The 21,278-nt window shown below is 27.3% G+C and overlaps 2 protein-coding genes across 2 annotated transcripts; one reads left to right on the forward strand and one right to left on the reverse strand.

The window, feature by feature from the left end:
- Positions 1 to 3,034: 3,034 nt before the first annotated feature.
- Positions 3,035 to 3,835, forward strand: OCT59_007036 (uncharacterized protein; the record flags this gene model as incomplete). Its single annotated transcript, XM_066144008.1, has 1 exon — positions 3,035 to 3,835. The coding sequence occupies one exon, from the start codon at positions 3,035 to 3,037 to the stop codon at positions 3,833 to 3,835; it is 801 nt and encodes a 266-aa protein (XP_065998461.1).
- An 8,805-nt stretch (positions 3,836 to 12,640) lies between these two features.
- OCT59_007037 (uncharacterized protein) lies at positions 12,641 to 13,384 on the reverse strand (the record flags this gene model as incomplete). The annotated part of the gene is made up of 2 exons (XM_066144083.1): positions 12,641 to 13,137; positions 13,201 to 13,384. The coding sequence occupies 2 exons, from the start codon at positions 13,382 to 13,384 to the stop codon at positions 12,641 to 12,643; spliced, it is 681 nt and encodes a 226-aa protein (XP_065998462.1).
- Between the last annotated feature and the right edge of the window lie 7,894 nt (positions 13,385 to 21,278).

Genomic DNA, 21,278 nt, shown 5'->3' on the forward strand with positions numbered 1-21,278 from the left:
GGCGGATTACAAAATACAAACATTTCACAAAAACGTCTTTTACAATAATCCTTTATTGAGAAGTTATTCTGAATATGGTAATTTAGAATTATAACCAATTACATATAGTATATTAAATGTGTAAAGATAGAAGTTTTTGAAGGAAATGTGGCTTTGGAAAATCTTAAGATCATTTCTTAAAACACAAATTTTAGTTTTTTTTAAAGAGAATAGAGAATTTTCTAAATAATTTGATTAAGAAATCCTGTTACAATATATAGTTGATCATATTCTTTTATTATAATAAATATTTTAATAATAACGATAATATAGAAAAGAATTTTTATAAATATCGTAAAAATTCCGGATTTTCGCTTTCCAAATTTAATGGTCAATAGACAATTCACTAATAAACAAAAAAAAAACCATAAAGGAAATTTCGAAACAAAAAAAAAAAACTACGATTATGACTAAACAAAACGAGAATAATCTACAAAAACAAAAAGCAATCGAATTATCGATTCATTAACTTTTCAACCCAAAAGTAGTGGAATATTAAATATTATTCATGCATTACGGGGTTTTAATCTGAGATTTAATATTAAATTTTAATAAATTTAATAAGGTACAATACGGGTATTAATGTATTTGTTGAAAAAAAATAAGGAAGCGAACAATAAAGAAAGCTTTCTTGAGAAGAAGCGATCTCAAACGAACTGATTTCAAATTGCCTTTTTCAATAACTTATTAAAATTGACATACAAACAATGGAATCAAATAATATTATTGGCGTTTTGTATACCATTTAAATCTTGTGTAACATGATCGTGTGATCACATTTGGTAAGGGCTATCCTATTTAATAACGATAATAAATTTGATTTAAAAGTAACTTAAAAAGATCGTTTAATATTTATTTACCTTTATAAATACATAATAAAAAAAAATATAAAGCGAAAAAATACTTATATGGATCAGTTATTATGTATTATTTATAAAGTGTAGTGATTGTAGTGATTGTAGTTCGTTCTAATATGTAAATTTAGTAAGATTAACAGTGAAACAAGAAACAAGAGAAAGAATATGTGATACTGTGCTTATTACTGTATAGGTTTTAATAGATCGTTATCATTTTTTTTTCATATGATCATATATTTGTTTTAAATAGAAATTTCTTTATTATTTTACTTCTGCGGATAACAATTCATTAATTTATACATATTTTATTTATAATTTACGTCTTTTTATAATTATTTATATAGATTAGCTTAAATATAATATATATATAATATTGTGTGATCAAACTCAAACACGCACAAAATGAAATTTACTCCAATCGATAATATTGTTTTATCTACGCCATAATTTATATTAAATGAATTTATATTAAAAGGTTTTACCAAATTTGTTACAATGAATTACTAATTTCAGGATATGAAACTTAATAGTAACTATAATAAATCTTAAACAAGGTTAAATTATGGTTCAAAAATGCAATTATATGATGACAAATTGAAATGAATTTATATTAAGAAAAAAAAATCCAATTTTAAATCATTTAAATATTCTAAGTTTGGTTATCGGGCTTATACAGATTACAGAATATACTGCATTATATTCGTTAACTTTATCGATTACAATTTATGATCTCATCTTTGATATTTATGATAAAACATTTCTTGCATTAATATATATATATATATATTATCATATATATAAAAAAAATTAAAAATATTTTGAATAAATAATATTTGGAATAGCGTCGGTAAATATTTTCATTATTTATATAAATATATAAAAAAGTTTTGTTTTTGTTTATTATAAGATGAAATATTTTGCATCATATGACATTCATGAGCCATCACTGATAATGGATGTATTTTTCAGGCGAAATAACGAAGGGGGAACTATTATTACGTTTCACACACAACTTCCAAACTTTCTGAGAACAAAGAAATGAAAACTATTTTTTTTACGAATTAAATCGATTGCTTTGTTTTAATGGGACTAAAATAGAAATTTAATTATACCTTAACAATGTAAAAAAACGATTTAAAGAAACCAAAAATATCTAACGCGTCTATCACGAAGGTTCTATCACAACAGATCCTTGTTTAGAAGGTGTCAATAAAATTATTTTTTTTTTTTGTACACGGGAAGAAGTTTCAAGTTTGGTACTATTACGTCATAAGAACCTCAAAGATATTCAGTTTGATAATCTTAATGCAATAATAATATAATCAAAAAATGATAATAATAGAATATTACATTATTATACGTATAAATTATTTTTGCATGGATTCAATTTAAAGAATTTCTATAAGAAATTTTTACATTATCGGGTATTGAAATCCGATTTTCTTTATTTTAAAAAAATTTTTGTTGCCAATCAGCGTGTAACAATAACAATTGGGGATGACATTGCATCATTCTAAAATTTACATTAAGAAAATAATACAAAAAAAAAAATTATTAAATATTTAGAATTCATCATATATAATAAACAACAACAACTAGTTCAAGTATATTATGCGCATCAATAACGAATCAATTTGGAGATAAAAATAACTGGTTCCACAAAATATGTAATACATAACAGAAACGTGTTGGAAAAAAAAAAAAAATTTATTTCCCAAATTTGGATTTATCAATATATATTCATTAAGATCGACATAAAAACAAAGTAAAAGGCATTCTAGTAGGTTAATGTATTGTTAAACCTTCTTTTTTGCTTAAAATTAAATTTGAAAGAATATAATAAAAAAAGTTTTTCCACGAAATAATTGGAATAATGAAACAATTTTAAAAATAGATTTGTTTTCTAATTTTGGACTGATTAAATCCGTGTGTTTATGCAGAATTTTTTTTTTCTATTTTTTTTTTTTAAAAAAAAAATTTTTTTTTTGACGCAATCTTTGAATTCTTTCGAATTTTTCCTGCTAATTCCCGAAACTTAATCTTAAAAAATTTTTTAATATAAATACACGGTCAAAAAAACATTTCACATCATCTCAAAATTTTTTCATTCTATTAATTGAAATAGCAAAAAAAAAAAAATGTCTTGCCAAACTTACAACAACACAATTAATAAATTCAAACTTCCGTTCCCACCTACTATCGATCCAAATGATATTGTAGAAAAACGTAAACCTTGTAAAGTTAAATCGAAAGGCCCAAATGCTTTCCTTATATATCGTAAAGCGTTCTTAGACCATCTCTCACACCTAAAATGCAATCTTAAAATGACTGATGTATCAAAATTAGTGAGCAAGTACTGGGAAGATGAAAGTAACACTGTAAAAGACGCATATCGTGACATTTCAAAAAAAGTAGAAGAATTATTAGTCGAACGACGTAAAAAAACCGTTTCGAATAGACTCATTTGGAAGAATTCTTCTACACATAAACGAAATCGATTAGAAAAGAAGACAACTAAAGTTCAAAAAATTAAATCACCAAAAATTAATACAGAGGTTATTCATTCAAATCGTAATTATCAATTTATATCAACATTTCCTGATACTATAACTTCATCGTCCTCACAAAAGCATGACACAGAAGTTACTATAATCAATGAACCTAGCACTCCTCCAGAAAATATTCAAAATCCACAACTTAACTATTGCCAAGAGTTCATTTACAATCCAGAATCATATCTTAATCAATTTTATTTCCCTTGTTACGATCTACAAATCGTAGAAAATCCTATAACAACAACAACGGTTATCGACGAAGGATGTTTACAAAATTTTTTAAATTGTTATCAATTTTATGAACCTTGTTCCAATCTAAGTATTTATGAGAATCCACAACAACAATTACAAGAAGAAACTTCATTATCGGCGAAAATGTATTAATTTACATTCATAAGATTTTTTATTATGACTCGAGGAAAATCCAAACAAAAAAATTTCGTTATCGTCGAAGATCATTTGATCTGTATTTACAATGCGTAAAATGCTTAAAAAATTTTTCTTTTTCGAAATTACTGTACTTTTTTTTTTTCGTTATATATATTATTAATTCGTGTAAATATTATATTTTTTTTCTTTTGTATCATTTTTTTTCTTATTTATAATTTTTCGCTATTATTTCGCGTTGGAATTCATTCAATCTTAACATCCTCTCTTTAAAATTAAGAATCCTTTATATTATAATATACAAGTAATATATCAATCTATCATCAACATTAGCCGCATTATTGAAAAAAAAAATTTTTTCCCATAATGATATAATGATAGTGACAATAAAAAAAAATAGAATAATGCTCTAAACGGCAATGATCTACTTTTTGTATTACAAATGTGAACGCCCTGCATTCTATTATATTTTACTCAATTTATATGTGAATATAATAAAATTATACAGTATATAGTAAAATGATGACTAATTATTGTTGCCTTTATTCAAAATATATTATGAAATAATCATTAGTAATAATTTTTTTTTTAAAAGTATATGAGTGCACCGACAATTATCTTTAATATATTCGCATTATGTTGATTAATAACAATCGAAATAATAATCTATTCACAAGATAATGATTGACAAACCATACCAATTGAGGCATTTGGGATCGTGTACGGTTACGGTAACTGAACTTTTTTTTCTTATCGTGAGAACTGAGAACTACAAAATTTCATGTGACTTTATTTATTTATTTTAATTATAAAATTTTTGACACTCATTAAAATAAGTTAGACGTCAATGTAAATAGTAATTATAGGTTCGATTCTTTTTTTTTTTTTTAATTAACGGAAATTCCTTTCATAATAAAATATCAAAACTTAAAACTATATTTGAAAATCATATCAATTATAATTAAAGTTAGTCACACAGTACACATATTATCCTTAAGATATATATTCTAATTTATCGTTCGTAATAAAATGGAACAAAGAAAACCTTATTTACATTCTCCATTTCTAGAAGAAAAAAAGAAATTCTAGTTACTTTAATATAAAGAAAAAACTATTTGCATTTTCCATTTTCAGTAAAAAAAATGGGATTTTATTTTCTTTACTTTTATGTAAATCCTTATGTCAAAAAAAAAAAAAAAAAAGATCGTTGCCAAATTTGATCTCAAAATTCCTGTTATTGCACAATTTTAGTTATTTTTTATTACACGCTATTTTAAAGTTTCATAAACATGTGTTTTCTATTATTCTATTGATGCATAAAACTAAACTTTTTAATTGATTAAAATATTTCCTTGTAAGGTGAGAGTCTTTAAAACATTTTCATTATCATCTTTTGAATATATCCAATTAAGTATCTTATAATTCTTTGATATCTTGAAGTAGTAAGGAACTAAGAATATTAAATTTCTTTTATCAAAATGTAGTATTTTTAAATAATAATAATATTTGACTCAATAAGACCAATTCATAAAGTCATAGTGCATTGTGCTGAACAAGTGGATTCATTTTCTTTTACAATATCAATTAGACCGTTTCAATTCGATTACAATATTTGTTTGTCCTGTCATCATCTATTTTTAAAAAATTCCAATAAACATAAATTATTAATAAAAATTTTGAATCCCTGGAATTTTCCTTCCGAAACTCTGGAAAGGCCTTATTTTGGATGATAAAAAATTTTTGCACAGACATATGACGTAAATTATGCAGTCAGTTTCTCAATAACTTAGTCATGCTATATGGACCAAAAAATTTGCGTCCGTTAAAATTTACCGGACGTAGCGAATCACGTGACTATCGCTTCTGCCAAGAATAATCATGAACAAATAAATCAAATGGATTTAAGGGTAAACCTTTAATTAATGTAAAATATTTCCTTGTAGAAAAGTCTTTATCTTCAATATCCTATAATAATTCTTTGATATCTTGAAGTAGTATGGAAAATTGGAAATTGGAATTTCACAAAAATGTTGACCCATAAAGAACAACTCATAAAGTCATAGTGCATTTTGCAGAACAAGTGAATTCATTTTTTCTACAATATCGTTCCAATTTAATTACAATATTTGTTTATTCTATCATTAATAAACATAGTTAATAAGAGTATGTATGTATGCTTAAAATGTGAAAAATTCAGAATTTCTGAAATTAACTAAAAAACTCTGCGGATAGGTCTTATTTTGGATTATAACAAAATTTTTTTGCACAGACGTAATTATGCAGTAAGTCACTTAGTCATGCTTAGACCAAAAAAAGAATTTGCGGCCATGGTTTATCCGGTGTCCGTTACATCATATTTAACCACGTGGAACCAGTATCGCTAAGAAATTACTAGTCATGTGACCAAACAATGAATTTCATTAATATTAAAATATTATAAGGGGGAGTCTTTAACATTTTCATCATCTCTTTAAATATCCAATCAAATATCTTATATTTTTAAGTAGTATGGTAATTAGGATTATAAATTTTTCCACAAAATGTAATATTCTTTTGAAAAAATAATATTGACTCATAAGACAAATTCATAAAGTCATAGATGCATTGTATGGAACAAGTGAATTCATTTTTCTACAATACCGTTCCAATTTAATAACAATATTTTGTTTATCCTATCATCCTCTATTTTTAAAATTCCAACATAGATAATAAGAGTACGTATGTATGCTTAATGTGAAAATCCCGAATTCCTGGATGATGATAACATTTACATAATGACGTAAATCATGCAGTTAGTCATGCTTGCTTAGGCTTAGGCTGTACGTACCAAAAAAAGAAAATAATCCGGACTTGCGTCCGTAATTTACCCGGAACCGTTGCATATTCATCCACGTGGAGGAATGGAAAAAGTGGTTGTGAAACCGGATTATGTAATTTAATGTTTCACTCAGTATCGCCAATAATTTTAACGTTGAGAAATTTAATCATGTGACAAATACATGGGCTTGATCGTATTGTCTATCATCAAATGAGCAAATGGATTTAAGCATAATTCCAGCCGGAGTTATGTAATTCCAGTACGATCTTACATATTTTTTTTACCTTTGCAATTAAAAGTATTCTATTGTTATTATTCTGTTACATGACTAATATTATTTAGGGTCAATACTTTTTATTAATTTTTTTGTAAAGTTGAGATAGAATTTTTTCGTTTCAAATCAGCAGTGTTTTTCGGGGGTTCACAATTGTGAGAAAACTACATAATACTAGAGAAGGGAATAACTCATTATATATAATAAAAATCATATGATAAATGTAAAAAAAAACCAAGGAAAATAATATGTTAAAATAATTATACCTTTATTATTGAGAAAAAAATAACTACATTTCACGCGCGTCATATTCCACTTTTTACATGCGAACTTTGATAACTTTTTATTATATTATTAAATTTAAATATCAACAAATGGTTTATAGTAATAATCAACCAACTCCAAATTACTAAAAAAAAAATATTTATTAATTATTTAATTGTCAATTCGTTTAAGATTGGCACAATTTTTACTTTTTTAGCATTATATGTTCGGAGTGAAATTTAACGAAAATTGCGTAGTTGGCAATAAATTCACAAATACTGAAACCGCTATAACTTAATATTTTTTAATAAAAATCATACGATATATGTAAAAAACCCCAAGGAAATACAATATGTTAAAATAATTATAACTTACTAAGAAAAAAAATGACTTCACATTGTACGCGCGCCAGATTTCACTCGCTATATGTATTTTATATATACGATAGCCGTTTCTTAGACGGATCGGCAATTAAACTACTAATAAATATTTGCTTTTTCTAACCAATATTAAGGGATCAAGATTGTGTTGACATGTTCAGCTTTAAAATTATTCTTTAAAAAGGTTATAAAAGTGAATTCCTAAAATTACAGAAAAAACCATAGCGGTGAAGAAGATTATTATACGACTTTTAGCCGAAAAGCGGAAGGAAAATTTGAGGCATAAGATATTGTTTTTATTATTATTTTTTTTTTTAAAAAAAAATATATATATACGAATTATATTATTGTTATTTCATTAAAATCAACAACTTATTTAACGTGGTTGCTAGATTGAAATATTAAATAATAGATAAATGAATAATATTCAGAATTTCAGATATATAAAGTAAACTTTACCAATTTTTGTATATTGATAAGTTGACGTATCTTCTTTATTAAAATATTTATTTCGTTAATTTCCAACTGATAACCCTAATTTCACAAAATTCGTTATGTTAATCCCATCGACATCAAAAAATAAATTTGTAACTCTACTACTAAATTGATGATCATTGGATACAACTACTGAATTTAAATATTTATTACATTTGATTTGATGGATCATTTTTAATTTGTGACTTAATAATTCGTTTGCGTTATTAGTCGGTGCATGACTTCTTGTAAACCTACATTGATTTAGCGTTTCTCTAATGACGTCTACTATTATAAGAATAACACGAAACGAGCAAATCTCCAAAGATTATTATTATTTTTTTTTGATTGGCAACGCATTTCTTTATGGATAAATACCTATTTAATTACAGAAATAAATACACGGAGGCATTCATACTCATATGATATGACCCATAACAAACCGATCTACCCTCACTCTACATAATAAACTGAAGACCGGAAAAAATTACCCAATTTCTGCTCTTCCTACTATCCCTCGTCAACTATCTAGGAATTTACACGAGCCATTAGTGCAATGGTACGCCCATACCTGCCGTGCCCTCCTACAAAACCTAGAAACCAAGTAATTTGTCCTCAAAACGAACTAAACTACCTAAAAGTAGAATTGGGAATATCTCCGTTATATGGAAATGTGATCTAACCTAAACAAATAGCGAACTTATCACTTGTTCAGAAAATAGAACCACTTCTTTTCCAATGTCGAATACCCACAACCTTACTCAACTTAAAAAAAACGTTAGTATGTATCCCCAAGAAACTAAACTCACCATATGAACACCGACGAAGCAAAAAGCAGGTCGTCCGACATGCAGTAGCGGTACGGTTGATTCGGCGGTGCCCTTGTCCAGTCAAATTCCTCGAAATCCATAACGAGATCCATTAGGAGACCTTTTATTTGTTTCTCGAAACTTTTTTTCGTGCAAGCACGATACTTGAGAATAAGGTTCCTAGCGTCATTCGAACAAACCACGTGACTTGCTGTAGTTTGAACCAGATCTCGGGTTTAAAATTCATGTTTTTATCACTTTGAAATTTACTAATCGCATTCATAGTTGTAATTTCATTTCCATATTAGGGTATCTCGTACGTACACGGTACACGTTTTTGATACGTCGCGTAAATTTTCATTATAATTGTTAAGTTTACTTTTTAACGAACTTTTTTAATTTTCTTTAAATGGAAATGTTATTGAATTTTTTAAATAATATCGCACAACTGACAGCTTTTTTTTTCTTCTCCTTCCTTTTATCTAAGCAATGATAACGCACATGTATTTATATAAATCACAAAGACGAGGCATATATTTGCTGAATGAAAGCATTAAGTCCTTAATTGGATTATCTTTCAATTTTGGTATCAGTAATTTCTCTGCTTTCTCCTTCATTTTCACGTTTTATAATTTCAACATGTGATTAAGTGTTGCAAATACGAAACAGGAAAACATGTATTGATACTGCATGGATATTTAAAAAGAGGACAAAAAAGTAATTTGTAGAATAATATTAAAGTTTTTTGGGTTTATTCTTTGTTCATCCGTTATCGAAGATAACGAGAAAATAAACGACATATGTGCGAAAAAAAAAATTATTATAAAATTATTATTTACTCGGTTCAAATCTCTTTCATTTTGTGTAATAATTTATATTTATATAATTTATTTTGATCAATCCTTTTTATTTATTTATTTATTTATTTTTAGTTCCGATTTTCATCTCCTGACTTTGAAAATTTCCATAAAATTTTTTTAACATGTAATATTTAAACTTTTTTGATTTTTCGTATCTTTGAAAAAAAAATTTATATAATCGTATTTTTTATTTACTTTTCAATTGTTTTAATATTAAAGACAATCCTTTGGTAAAACGTGGAAAAAAAATCCCAATTCGCCCCTTTAGCCACTAATTATTAAAAAAGGATACGAAAGATAGAGATAATACCAGTTATTTATATGCATGTTGTGTGATATTTTCTTGATGTATAAGGAAAAGAGACGTAACTAATCAGTCATACTTTTACCCTATCTACTTTGCCATTCGGAAATTCGGAACGAACTAATGTACTTTGATAGAAAGAAAAAATTTTTTTTTTGACAGTTAAAGCTGTGATACCATTATTCGCATGTGATTTTGTGATTTTCTTACATTCATTCGCAAACTGAATAGTTTGTTATAATAATACTTATAAATATTCTAAGTATACATAATTTATTATAAACCATAAATCATATTGATACATAAGGGAAATTAAGGTGAAATTGTCATGATGACCATTAAATATAAAAAGGCTATATAGATAAAAAAAATACGATCCGGTATATCTTATAATGGGTAATATCTTATAGACTTATAATAATGGATGGAATAAGAAAGATACGTATAATGCATAATACAATATTCTTGAAAAAGAAACCATGTTTATGTAGAATACTAGTTAAGAAATTCAAATATTGTATGCATTAACGAGAAGAAATTTAGTGTTTGTAGTATAAATAAAAAAATCTGATTAATAAATAAATTTATTTACTTGCCAAGTATATTCATTTTTTTTAAAAAAATTGACTATAATTTGTCAATAAAAAGAAAATCCGCTGAAAAATTGAGCAATTAATAAAACGCTTGTACTTTGTTGTGGAAGGTTTGCGATAAGCCTCACATTATTAATGGGTATGCTAGGTCGAAAATGTCTTCTTATAATTCTTTGTCTTCTTAGTTGTTTTTGTCTTTTTTGAGAAGGCATTTTCGTTTGTATAACGTATATTAAGGAGGAGATAAAAAATAATATGTGTATATTTAAAGGAGAAGAAAAAAAAGATACAAAAAAACGATGTATTTATAACATTTAAATATTTATAATATTGCACAAAACTACATATTAAATAATAACAGATAACGACAGATAATTGATGCAATAAACATGTATACTACTTTAAAATACTAAGATCCGAATAAATATACTATATATAATTTTCCAATTTTCAAAGTGAAATTCACCAATTGCAGACAGAATGTCTTAACTCTGGCGTCTTAGTATTTTGAAACAGAAAACGTGAATGGACCGTTAAAAATCGGGCATTGCCTATATTGATTTTATTACTAATTTATTATATGAACGATTATTAAAGATTTTTATAAAAGAAAATAATTTGTTTAACTCTGTTGGCGACTTGGCGTCTTAGTATTTTGAAACAGAAAACGTGAATGGACCATTAAAATCGGGGCATTGATTATATTGATTTATTATTAATTTATTATATGAACGATTATTAAAGATTTCTATAAAAGAAAATAATCGGTCTAACTCTGTTGCGTCTTAGTATTTTGAAACAGAAAACGTGAATGGACGCGTTAAAATCGGGGCACTGCTTTATTGTGGTTTTTGCACCTATAATTATTATTTTATTATTAATTTATTATATGAACGATTATTAAAGATTTCTGTAAAAGAAAATAATCTGTTCAACTCTTGGCGTCTTGGTATTTTGAAACAGAAAACGTGAATGGACCGTTAAAATCGGGGCATTGCCTATATTAATTTTATTATTAATTTATTACATGAACGATTATTAAAGATTTTTATAAAAGAAAATAATCGGTCTAACTCTGTTGCGTCTTGGTATTTTGAAACAGAAAACGTGAATGGACGCGTTAAAATCGGGGCACTGCTTTGTTGTTACGGTTAAGTAAATAAAATTTCCGATGTTTGATTTCAAACCAATCAAAAAAAGTAATTTACTTAATAAGGTGGCTTCTAATGGGCTGTGTCGAGATTTTGGCTGTGCAGTACATTATTAATGCTGATCACTGATCACAGCCCTGTCAGTCTTTTAGTTTGGTTTATTAATTTTATTACATAAACCCTATAAAAAATATTGTTCAAACACTGTTCGGTTTTTTGTTCGGAAAATCGACCCGTTCGAACATTTACTTGACATTTATTGGACATTCACCATGGTATTGTACGTTTTTTATGTGGTTGTTTAAATAGCTTAATATTTAACGACGATTGGTTTCCAAAAAAGTAAATTTCTATGCTGATCATTTAATGTTGGGCAGAATTAAATTTAACGAAAAAAAAGAAAAAAGAATTTGTTAAATAAATCAAAATTGGCATACAAAATCAACTTTGACGCTTTAAGTAAACTTGCATAACAGACAAAAATAAATACACATAATGCATTTCCTTTAAAATTATATTTATTTTATGGATAGTTGAGACAATTACTATAGTAAAGAACTGAAAGCATTAAAAATGAGAACAGTTAAAATAATACTAAATAAAGAGTCGTCCAAAAAAATCAGGCCTCAAACTACATTTAGAAAATGACTCAAACTGAAACACGACCGAATCAGCGGAGGAAATAAAAACGAAATAAAAAAATAAAAAAATGACCCAAAACAAAAAAATTAAAGATCCGTATTTTTCTTTATTTCGACAGAAGTCGCTACCTGTAAATACTGTCATAGGTGGAGTGGTTCACACTATTCTAAATTGTTAATATATAACCTTACCCATTCGGGTGAAAAATAAAAACTATTAGAAATAAAACCTATTTAAAAGGGTACTTGACTCCTATTAATACAATTAATTAAAACTAATTTAAATTTGTAGATGGTGGAGTCTTCAATAAAAATGGGAACAGAGCGAAGCCGTTTCTGTTTGATCGAAACATGATATGATAAAAGGTTAGAATTATGGTCCACGTCCCGTTTATTAGGACGGAATTCGAGGGCTTGAGTCTCCTCTAAAATATATGAATCATCCTCAGGTGTATGCGCTTTGCGGTGTTTAGTATATTTCTGAAGATACTCCGGTGAAGAGTATTTAAGAAGACATTTCCTCACGTATTTGCTCTTGCTTTGTAAGATTAGCATGATGTTTGATGTACTGAGCGATATTTCGCCATTCCCTTCATAATAACGGTCGTTAAAACCCGTTAACAGTAACGTTTCTCGTTCACGCACGCGAAGATGTTTAACACTTATACCAAGATAACCAGCACGCTCTTTCTGTACTCGAGCGATTTCAAGTTCTTTTTTAGCGGATTCAGCTGTATAACGAGCCAATTATATAGATTTATCCAATTCATGTTGTATTCTAAGTTCGTCTGCACGGCGTTGATGTGCCAAAGCTTTTTCCCAAGTTCGTTGAAACGTAATATCAGCTCGTATCTTTTTTTCTAAAGTGGACATATAAGTAAACCATTCACGAGAACCTGGAACAATAAAGACTCCATCAGGAGTACTATATAACGGCTCTGTCGGAATAATATCACGATATTTATGAGGAATGAACATTATCCGGAATTGGATTATAAGGTGCAACTGAGCATAAAGTCGATGATGAGGAAGAGGAATCAACAGGTGCGATGTCAACTTCTGTCGAAGAGATCTTGTTACCAAGCGAAGCAAAATTTATTTGCTTGCGTTTGAGAAAATAAGGAATAAGAAAACGATATTTTTCGGCGTCCGGGGCGCTTCCTGAACAATGATATGTTTCACGGGCTTGTTGATATACTGCGATGGCAGAAATAAAAGATGGTATCTTTTAGCGATAGCTAGTCGATCAGATGGAGAGTGATCGATCCCAGGTTGAGATTTCGTTCTGTTAAAAACACGTCTGCAAGATCGTTCAAATCGTTTTTCTTGTTTCTTCTTAGTACATAAATTAGTACTTGTAGTTACTCGAAAATTCGATAATGTTTTCCGGTACATATGCTTGTTCCCAAGATGTAAAATAGAAGTAGCATCACGAGCAGCGTGATAAGTTTCACTACTATAAGATATACCTAAGCGATTAGAAAATACCTCTTTTGTCCGGCCATATTGCCAACGACAAAATAAAAGATTAGCATGGGCTGATTTATCATTAGTGAAATCCACAGTCGTATCTTTTTTAACTTTTGGAGCCTTCGAGATAACAATCTCCTTAAATGCTTGTGACAAATGAATCCCGCAGGCGTATCTATTGCTGACATAATAAGAGGGCTAGGTACGGAACAGACACAAGTCTGTTTAGGATTATGTAGATGAGGAACAGCGAACTGACATGGAAGAAAAATGCCAAAGTAAAAACCTATATCGTTTGTACGAAAAATTAAAGAATGTTTTTGTCCTGTAATTTCGACATGTGATTTTGTCTACGTGATCTTATAATAAGATACGCTCCGGTAATTTTTTTACGAATAAGATTAAAATATTTTTGTTGAATACGCCGAGGAATAACTCTTTGTGCAGAAAAAAAGTGAGTGAGGCTTTTGCTGATTTGAAATTTGTAATTCAGAACTTGACTCGTGGAATAATAACGAGTGGTAGATGACATGATCTTAAGATGAATTTCATTGGTGTCGGGTATTTGGTCGACAACCTCAAAAAAGAAACTTTTTTGAACGCCTAAATTCATAAATCTTGTTAAAACCCAGTTTTCTTATTTCTGGTCACGTGAAATTTGTTAAAAGAGACGAGAAAAGAATTATCCACACTAGGGGAAGAAGGAGTATTATCAAAGAAAGTATTTGAAGTTATAATATCTTCGGGTTGAATATCACTTTCAAGAGGACCAACGTCTGAAAGTTCAGGAATAAAGATAAAATTGTCGGCATTCCTTTAAAATTATATTTATTAAAAATTTTTTTTTTTACGCAACTTTTAATAAAGTCACGTGATACGTGTATGAACACCCAGTTGTATTTTTTACGAGAAAATGTTTGGTTTTGGCTTTTATTAGAGTTTATCATCAACCCAGTCGAAACCAGTTAATTTATAAGCCAAAGAATTATGTCATTTTAATCATTAGAATACAAATTGATTTGCCATTCAAGGAATTATAATAAATTTTGATAATATATGGACACCATATAATTAATTCCCTTTCCAACAATTTTCAATTAGTAAAATTAGTAAGATTAAAATCAGACCTTCTCTTCTTCTACAGAATTCAACAGATCATCGTGTTACGCGTGATTATATAATTGATAACTTTGAACAATTGGAAGAATCAAATTTACTCCAAGATTGTTCAGAATGCGGTAAACCTCGAATTTCTTTTGAATGAAGCATAACTTGCCATATTGGACATTGGACATAGGGATGGCAACGGTCACGGTCATTAACCGATTATGACCGGTCATGACCGTGACCGATATCGGTCGGTCAAGACTTCTGACCGACCGTTTGACTGACCGTTTGACCGACCGTTTGACCGACCAAATTTTTTTATGAAAAATTTAATAAAAAACGTCGCGAAAACGTTTTTTATTAATAATTAATTAAAAAAAAATGTTTTTTGCAAACGTTTTAATCATTTTAACAAAAAACGTTGCGAAAACGTTTTTATTAATAATATAATTAAAATAAAACGTTTTCGCAACGTTTTTTTAATTATTTTAATAGAAACGTTGCGAAAACGTTTTTTATTAATAATTTAATAAAAAATAAACGTTTTCGCACGTTTTTTCAATTGCCTTAATAAAAACACTGCGAAAATATAAAAAAAATGATCGGTCAAATGGTCGGTCAAACGGTCGGTCGGTCGGTCAAAGGTTCTTGACCGGTCATGACCGACCGATGACCGACCATGACCGACCGTTGCCATCCCTAATTGGACATCAGGAAATAAAGAGATTGACAAATTAATTCGCTACACTCAATTAAATGCTGCTACTCAAGCTTGTGATTACTTGGATACTAGTACCTTTTGAGAATTTTGAACTTGTTAAATATATTGGTAAGGGTATATTTAGTGTTTATTCAGCTCTTTGGATGGAAGGACCTAGATGGATTTGGGATGATGGATAAATAATAGATTTTTTATTTTTGGACCGCAATTTAAAAATAAGAAAATCATTGGTTATTATTAAATTTTGTGATCAGTGATCACCCAACTCAATTTTAAATCACATGTTTGGTTAATTCATCCCAAGACCTCATAAATAGGTAACAAGAGATCGGTACTCATTTACTTTAGCTCTACGCTTCAAGCCAGATCTACACGTAGGTTCATTCTACTCTATATTGTTACCTTTTTATGTATTGCTTGGGTCCTCCTAATAATTTCGATCGACTGAGAGATCGATTTCACAAAATTACCTGAAATATTTCAATTAAATGATAAAAAGAATTACTAATTGGTCATTGAAATTAGGAATGACAATTTTTATTTTCTATCAGAATCAGAAATTGATTCGGAGTTTGGAAAGCTGTCTAATAAAAAAATATTTACATTATATATTCGTTAAACAGTCAATGGGGAAATTTTCTTTAAAAAATTGAGTTCAAATAATTTACTATGTTCAACTATTTTTTAATCATAACCTTATAAAGATCATAAGAATAATTACGAATATGTAACATAATATGAACACCAAATAAATTTGCAGTTGTGTAATTCACTTGACACGTATGCTTGCAAAACTGGTCATGACTAATTTAGAGATGATTTTTGAGTAACACAGAAATCATACGACTAAATTTTGCACGTTTTGAAGCTTGAGATGTCTAAATTTTATGGGGCCTATGTATAGAGTATTATTGATTAGTTAAATACTTCATAATTTTTTCTAAAAATGCTTTTAAACAAAAATGGAAAATTTTAGATTATTAGTAATTAATGAGCGATTGTTTGTAGTTATAATCGATTTGAACAATTTTAAAAAAAAGTTTAGAATAAATGTGATGAATGTGGATCAATCAAAAGTATTTCAAATAAATTGTATATCAAATCTCGATATTTTATAGCATATTAAATAAAATATAGGGTAGATTATTTATTTTCTTTGTATTATATAGAGAAAATTAGGAGTTCGATCCTATTTTCAGAGTAAAATTCAAATCCCTATCACGGCAATTCATACTGTAATTTTGATTAATTACATTAACTTTTTATTCATCAATGTCAAAACATTCTATAAGAAATAATATCGGCACGTAAAAAAATTTATAATAAAAATATTTGTAATACTGTAATACAGAAAGGTATATGAAATATTGAAACAATCAATAAATCATTAAACGTTTAATGCTAATAATTAATACCATTAAAAGAAAACAATTCATATTATTCGTTCTAACAAATAAATATTGTTTTTTCGTAATTTTGTATATTATTACTTAACCTTTTTTGAAATAAAGATGCATTAAGCATTTAATTCCGTTATCACTATAAAATTTTTAGGTTATTTGTAATAATTACCGGTTCTTGATAATATGTACTCGACCCTATTTATAATATGATACTTGACATTTTCCGTTATAAATATTAAATACTGTATTTTGTGTATATAAGCACCCTTTTTTGCACTTAATGCTGGCCTAGATCCTCATAATTCTGGCCAAAATCGCCATAATTCTGGCCGGGTACTTATTTTTGGGGGTGCTTACTAACCGCAAAATATGGTATATATTATGAATAATTATGAAAAACGAGAAATAGAAATATTTAATATATGTGATTGTATTTTTAGTGAATAAATCCAAAAAAAGATATCAAATATTTAAAAATAAAATCATCCAAACATTTTTTGAATCTTTCGTGTCACATTATGACGTTATAGTATACTCTAAATTGGATTCAAACTCGAGAACTATCTATTATTCGTCGATATTGATTTAAAATGAATATAGTCCATTATAAAATTTATTTTTTAAAAAACTTCTAAATTAGTTCTTTTATTATTACAGTATTATAATTATAATTACAAAACCTCGCTTGATCCAATTCTCATTTAAGACGTTTCGTAGTCGTTTGAATTGGGATTGGAATCGATTCAATCGAAAATCGAATCTTGAGAATCGATTAAAGATTCGATTAATTTTTTTAAATGTATTAGTGGCGCAGCAATTTCGATGACCTCGCAGCACAAAATTTCAAGTGATTTAACTAATCTATCTTTTATTTTATAATAAGTTATTATTTATTTGGATATATTGTATTGTTTATTACAAACTTATCAAAAAAAAAATCAAGGTTTTAAAATTCGTTTCCAAACCAATCAGTTATTTTTCACCCTAAATATATCTACATGTTTTCTATTTCTTTTTAAAAACATAATTTTATTAACGATGCTTGAATCTAGGCGATTTCTTTGAGTAACTGCTGGTATTGAGGTAGCCAGAATGGAAAGATATTTCATTGCCATTTTATGCAATATAGGATATTGGCTTTGTTTGTTGGCCACCATGCAAGGGAATCATATTCCTCAAGCTGGCAATTCTCTAATTTTTGTCTTCTGTTTCTTCAACTGTAGTGGTAGCCATGTTTTTCGTAATGGTGAGAAAAAGTGAAAATATGTATATCAGATATTATTTATATGTTGATCATCAAATGTTGATCATTTTCCAGCAATTTTGATAATTCCGATATTATTTTTTTTACCGTAACGGCGTAACGTAGTTATAGAAATGACAAGACTACTTTTGTTGCGTCATAATATAAAAAAAATTGATTTATTGAGATTCGATTTTTAGATTCGATTAATCGATTCTACTAGATACGATTCGATTTTCGATTAATTCGATTTTGGTAGAATCGATTTCAATCACAAGTTTGAAACGTGTGTGTTTCATGATTGGTTTTATAATATATTGTTACTTATGATTTTCGAATGTTCATAATTAATCAGTTCACCAAATATATACATACCAACATTTTTGATAATATTTTATCCGTATAATGATTGTTAAATAAAAGACATTTTAATTTTTTTTCGATCGCGGAGTTAATCGGAGTTGAAAATATTGTGACTCCGATAGATAAAGTATGTATGTGTATGCCAAGTAACGACGGTACATTCTTTGTATTCTTTGTTTTATTTTCAAATAATAAAATATTTAGGACCAATGAACGATCAATATAACAAAAGAATATGGATAATAAAAATATATACTGACAATGGAAATAACTTTTTTTAAAAAAAAGCTAGTATTATTACATTTATTATGTACAATATGATCAATGTTGAATCAACTTTAGCTAAAAAAAAAATTATTTGATTATTTTGTTATATTGTGATTATAATTTTAAATTATCGAATCATTTTATAGTTATTAATTTTTTCTTTGGTTTCAATTCGATTTTCTAAAGCATAAATAATGTTATTTTATATGAGCTCCCTATAAAAAATTTTTCAGAAAAATGATCGCGTGTCTGAGTTTCTTCGGAATAAAACTAGAAAAATGATCATTTATCGGAGTTTTTCCCGATTTTTTTTATAGGGGCTCAAAGTTGTATAACCTCAGTACATTGATATATAATATAATTTGGTTACGACCATTTGATTTATTTATTTACCAATAATAATAGTTCCCTTTGTAAATACTAACCTAACACGCAAAAATTTAATTTCTCAATTGTTGATAACAAGCATTTAATTTTTCATTCTTCTAAAGAAGGCTACGTACTGTATTGACGATTGGTTAATACTGTAAATTTAAAAGCAACAAATTTGTGAACATCCGTTTCAACTAAGAAATACCAATTATTAATAAGCCATAGACCTAACTTGGTAATTACCAAAAATTCATATGCATGGCGCAAGACTACAGTATCTATTGGTAGAATATTTTTATTTTAAAATTACAAAATTATGAGATTAAAATATAAATTTAAAAATTATTAGTATTAAAGTAATGATGATTTTACATTGATAATCAAGTAGTGGTATTAGGTTTTTGACTCTTTGGTTACACGCATTCTTGCTTATGCTCATAAACGATGATCTAGAAAATCATCTTTTGATTTATAAATTTACGAGCGTAATATTCATTTAATTTATCCGCGCAAATCAACTTTTTTTCGGATAGAAGACTGAGCGATTGTTCCTTTCATTAATAAACGCAGAAATGTAATTTTTTAATTATAAAATTTTAAATTCTTTTTTGATAACTTAAAACTTTACCGTTAAAATTTATTATGGGTGAGTGACCAGCCAATTTCTGCATGTAATTAGGTTAAAATAAATAAGATTCATCTTTCTGTTCATTTATTCGTCCATGATGATCGATCCTTGCCAATTTTTATTTATCATCAATATATATATATATATATATATATATAACTGATATAGAATCGTAGTTCTTTCATTGGTAATAATAATATTTATGATGAATAATCCTTCGACTCTAACCTATTTAAAAATTAATTGATAATACTTTGTGGAAGAAAGTTCCTTATTTCGTTTCCTTTCATATTCCTTTTCTCACCCTTTTTCATTTCAATTTTTTCTTGTTGTCCTACTGTATAAAAAAAAAAGAAAAGGTATAAAAATAAATTGTAAATCTTTTTCAAATGAACCTCTTAATTCGTACTAAAGTATTTTCCAAATATGAGGCAAATAAATAGCTCATATTTGGTTAATAATTTGTAGACCATTAACGTTTATCTTTTGAATCGGAATAAAGTCCGTATCAGCTTCACAATATAAAAAAGTTTCTCAAGCCAATCTTATTGTGTACATGTGAATTGATGGAGTTTTTGAATTAAAATATTCGGAAAATTTTTCCTTCTCAGAAATTTCTACTGTACATGCCGATTACCGCAGTCGTTAATACAGTAAGGTTCGTACTCACGTGAATGTCAATCATTAATTTTGTCCATACTAAAAGAATTATCGAAAACCTCAAAGGATAGTTATTTTAAATGAGTACATTATTGATTGTAATATCTGATAATGCATTATTACATTAATTAGAACAAAAATAACAAGAAGCAAAAATAAAAGAAACATGGTTTCAATTGTGCGTGCAATAGAATTTAGCATTACGTTACTATGTTTTATCTTTTGTATCACAAATCCTTAAAACGTATTTCTTTTTTACTATTAAAAAATTGTGAAAAAAGTCCCCCTAAAAAAATTCCTTTATATAGTAATTATAAATTATAAGAACTTAATAATAAAAATTTATAAATGGAAAACCTAGAAATTAGAAGTTTCCATTAATTTAGTAAAATGCGGATTAACATATTAGTTATGCACGTTGAAAATTATTGTTTCATGGTTTTTAATTAACGTAATAAATCTTTTATCAAATAAAGTTATTTGTCTAATTTTTTTTAAAAAAACTTTTGACTACTGAAAATATATGAAAATTATTTTATTTTATTTTATTTTTTTTTTTGTGTTTGTTTGTATTAAGTTAATTTTGATTTACAGTAAATAATATGCACAATTTTTTACAATTTTTGTTATGATTTGTT

This window comes from Rhizophagus irregularis, chromosome 15 (assembly GCF_026210795.1).
Source record: "Rhizophagus irregularis chromosome 15, complete sequence".
Classification (NCBI taxonomy): domain Eukaryota; kingdom Fungi; phylum Glomeromycota; class Glomeromycetes; order Glomerales; family Glomeraceae; genus Rhizophagus; species Rhizophagus irregularis.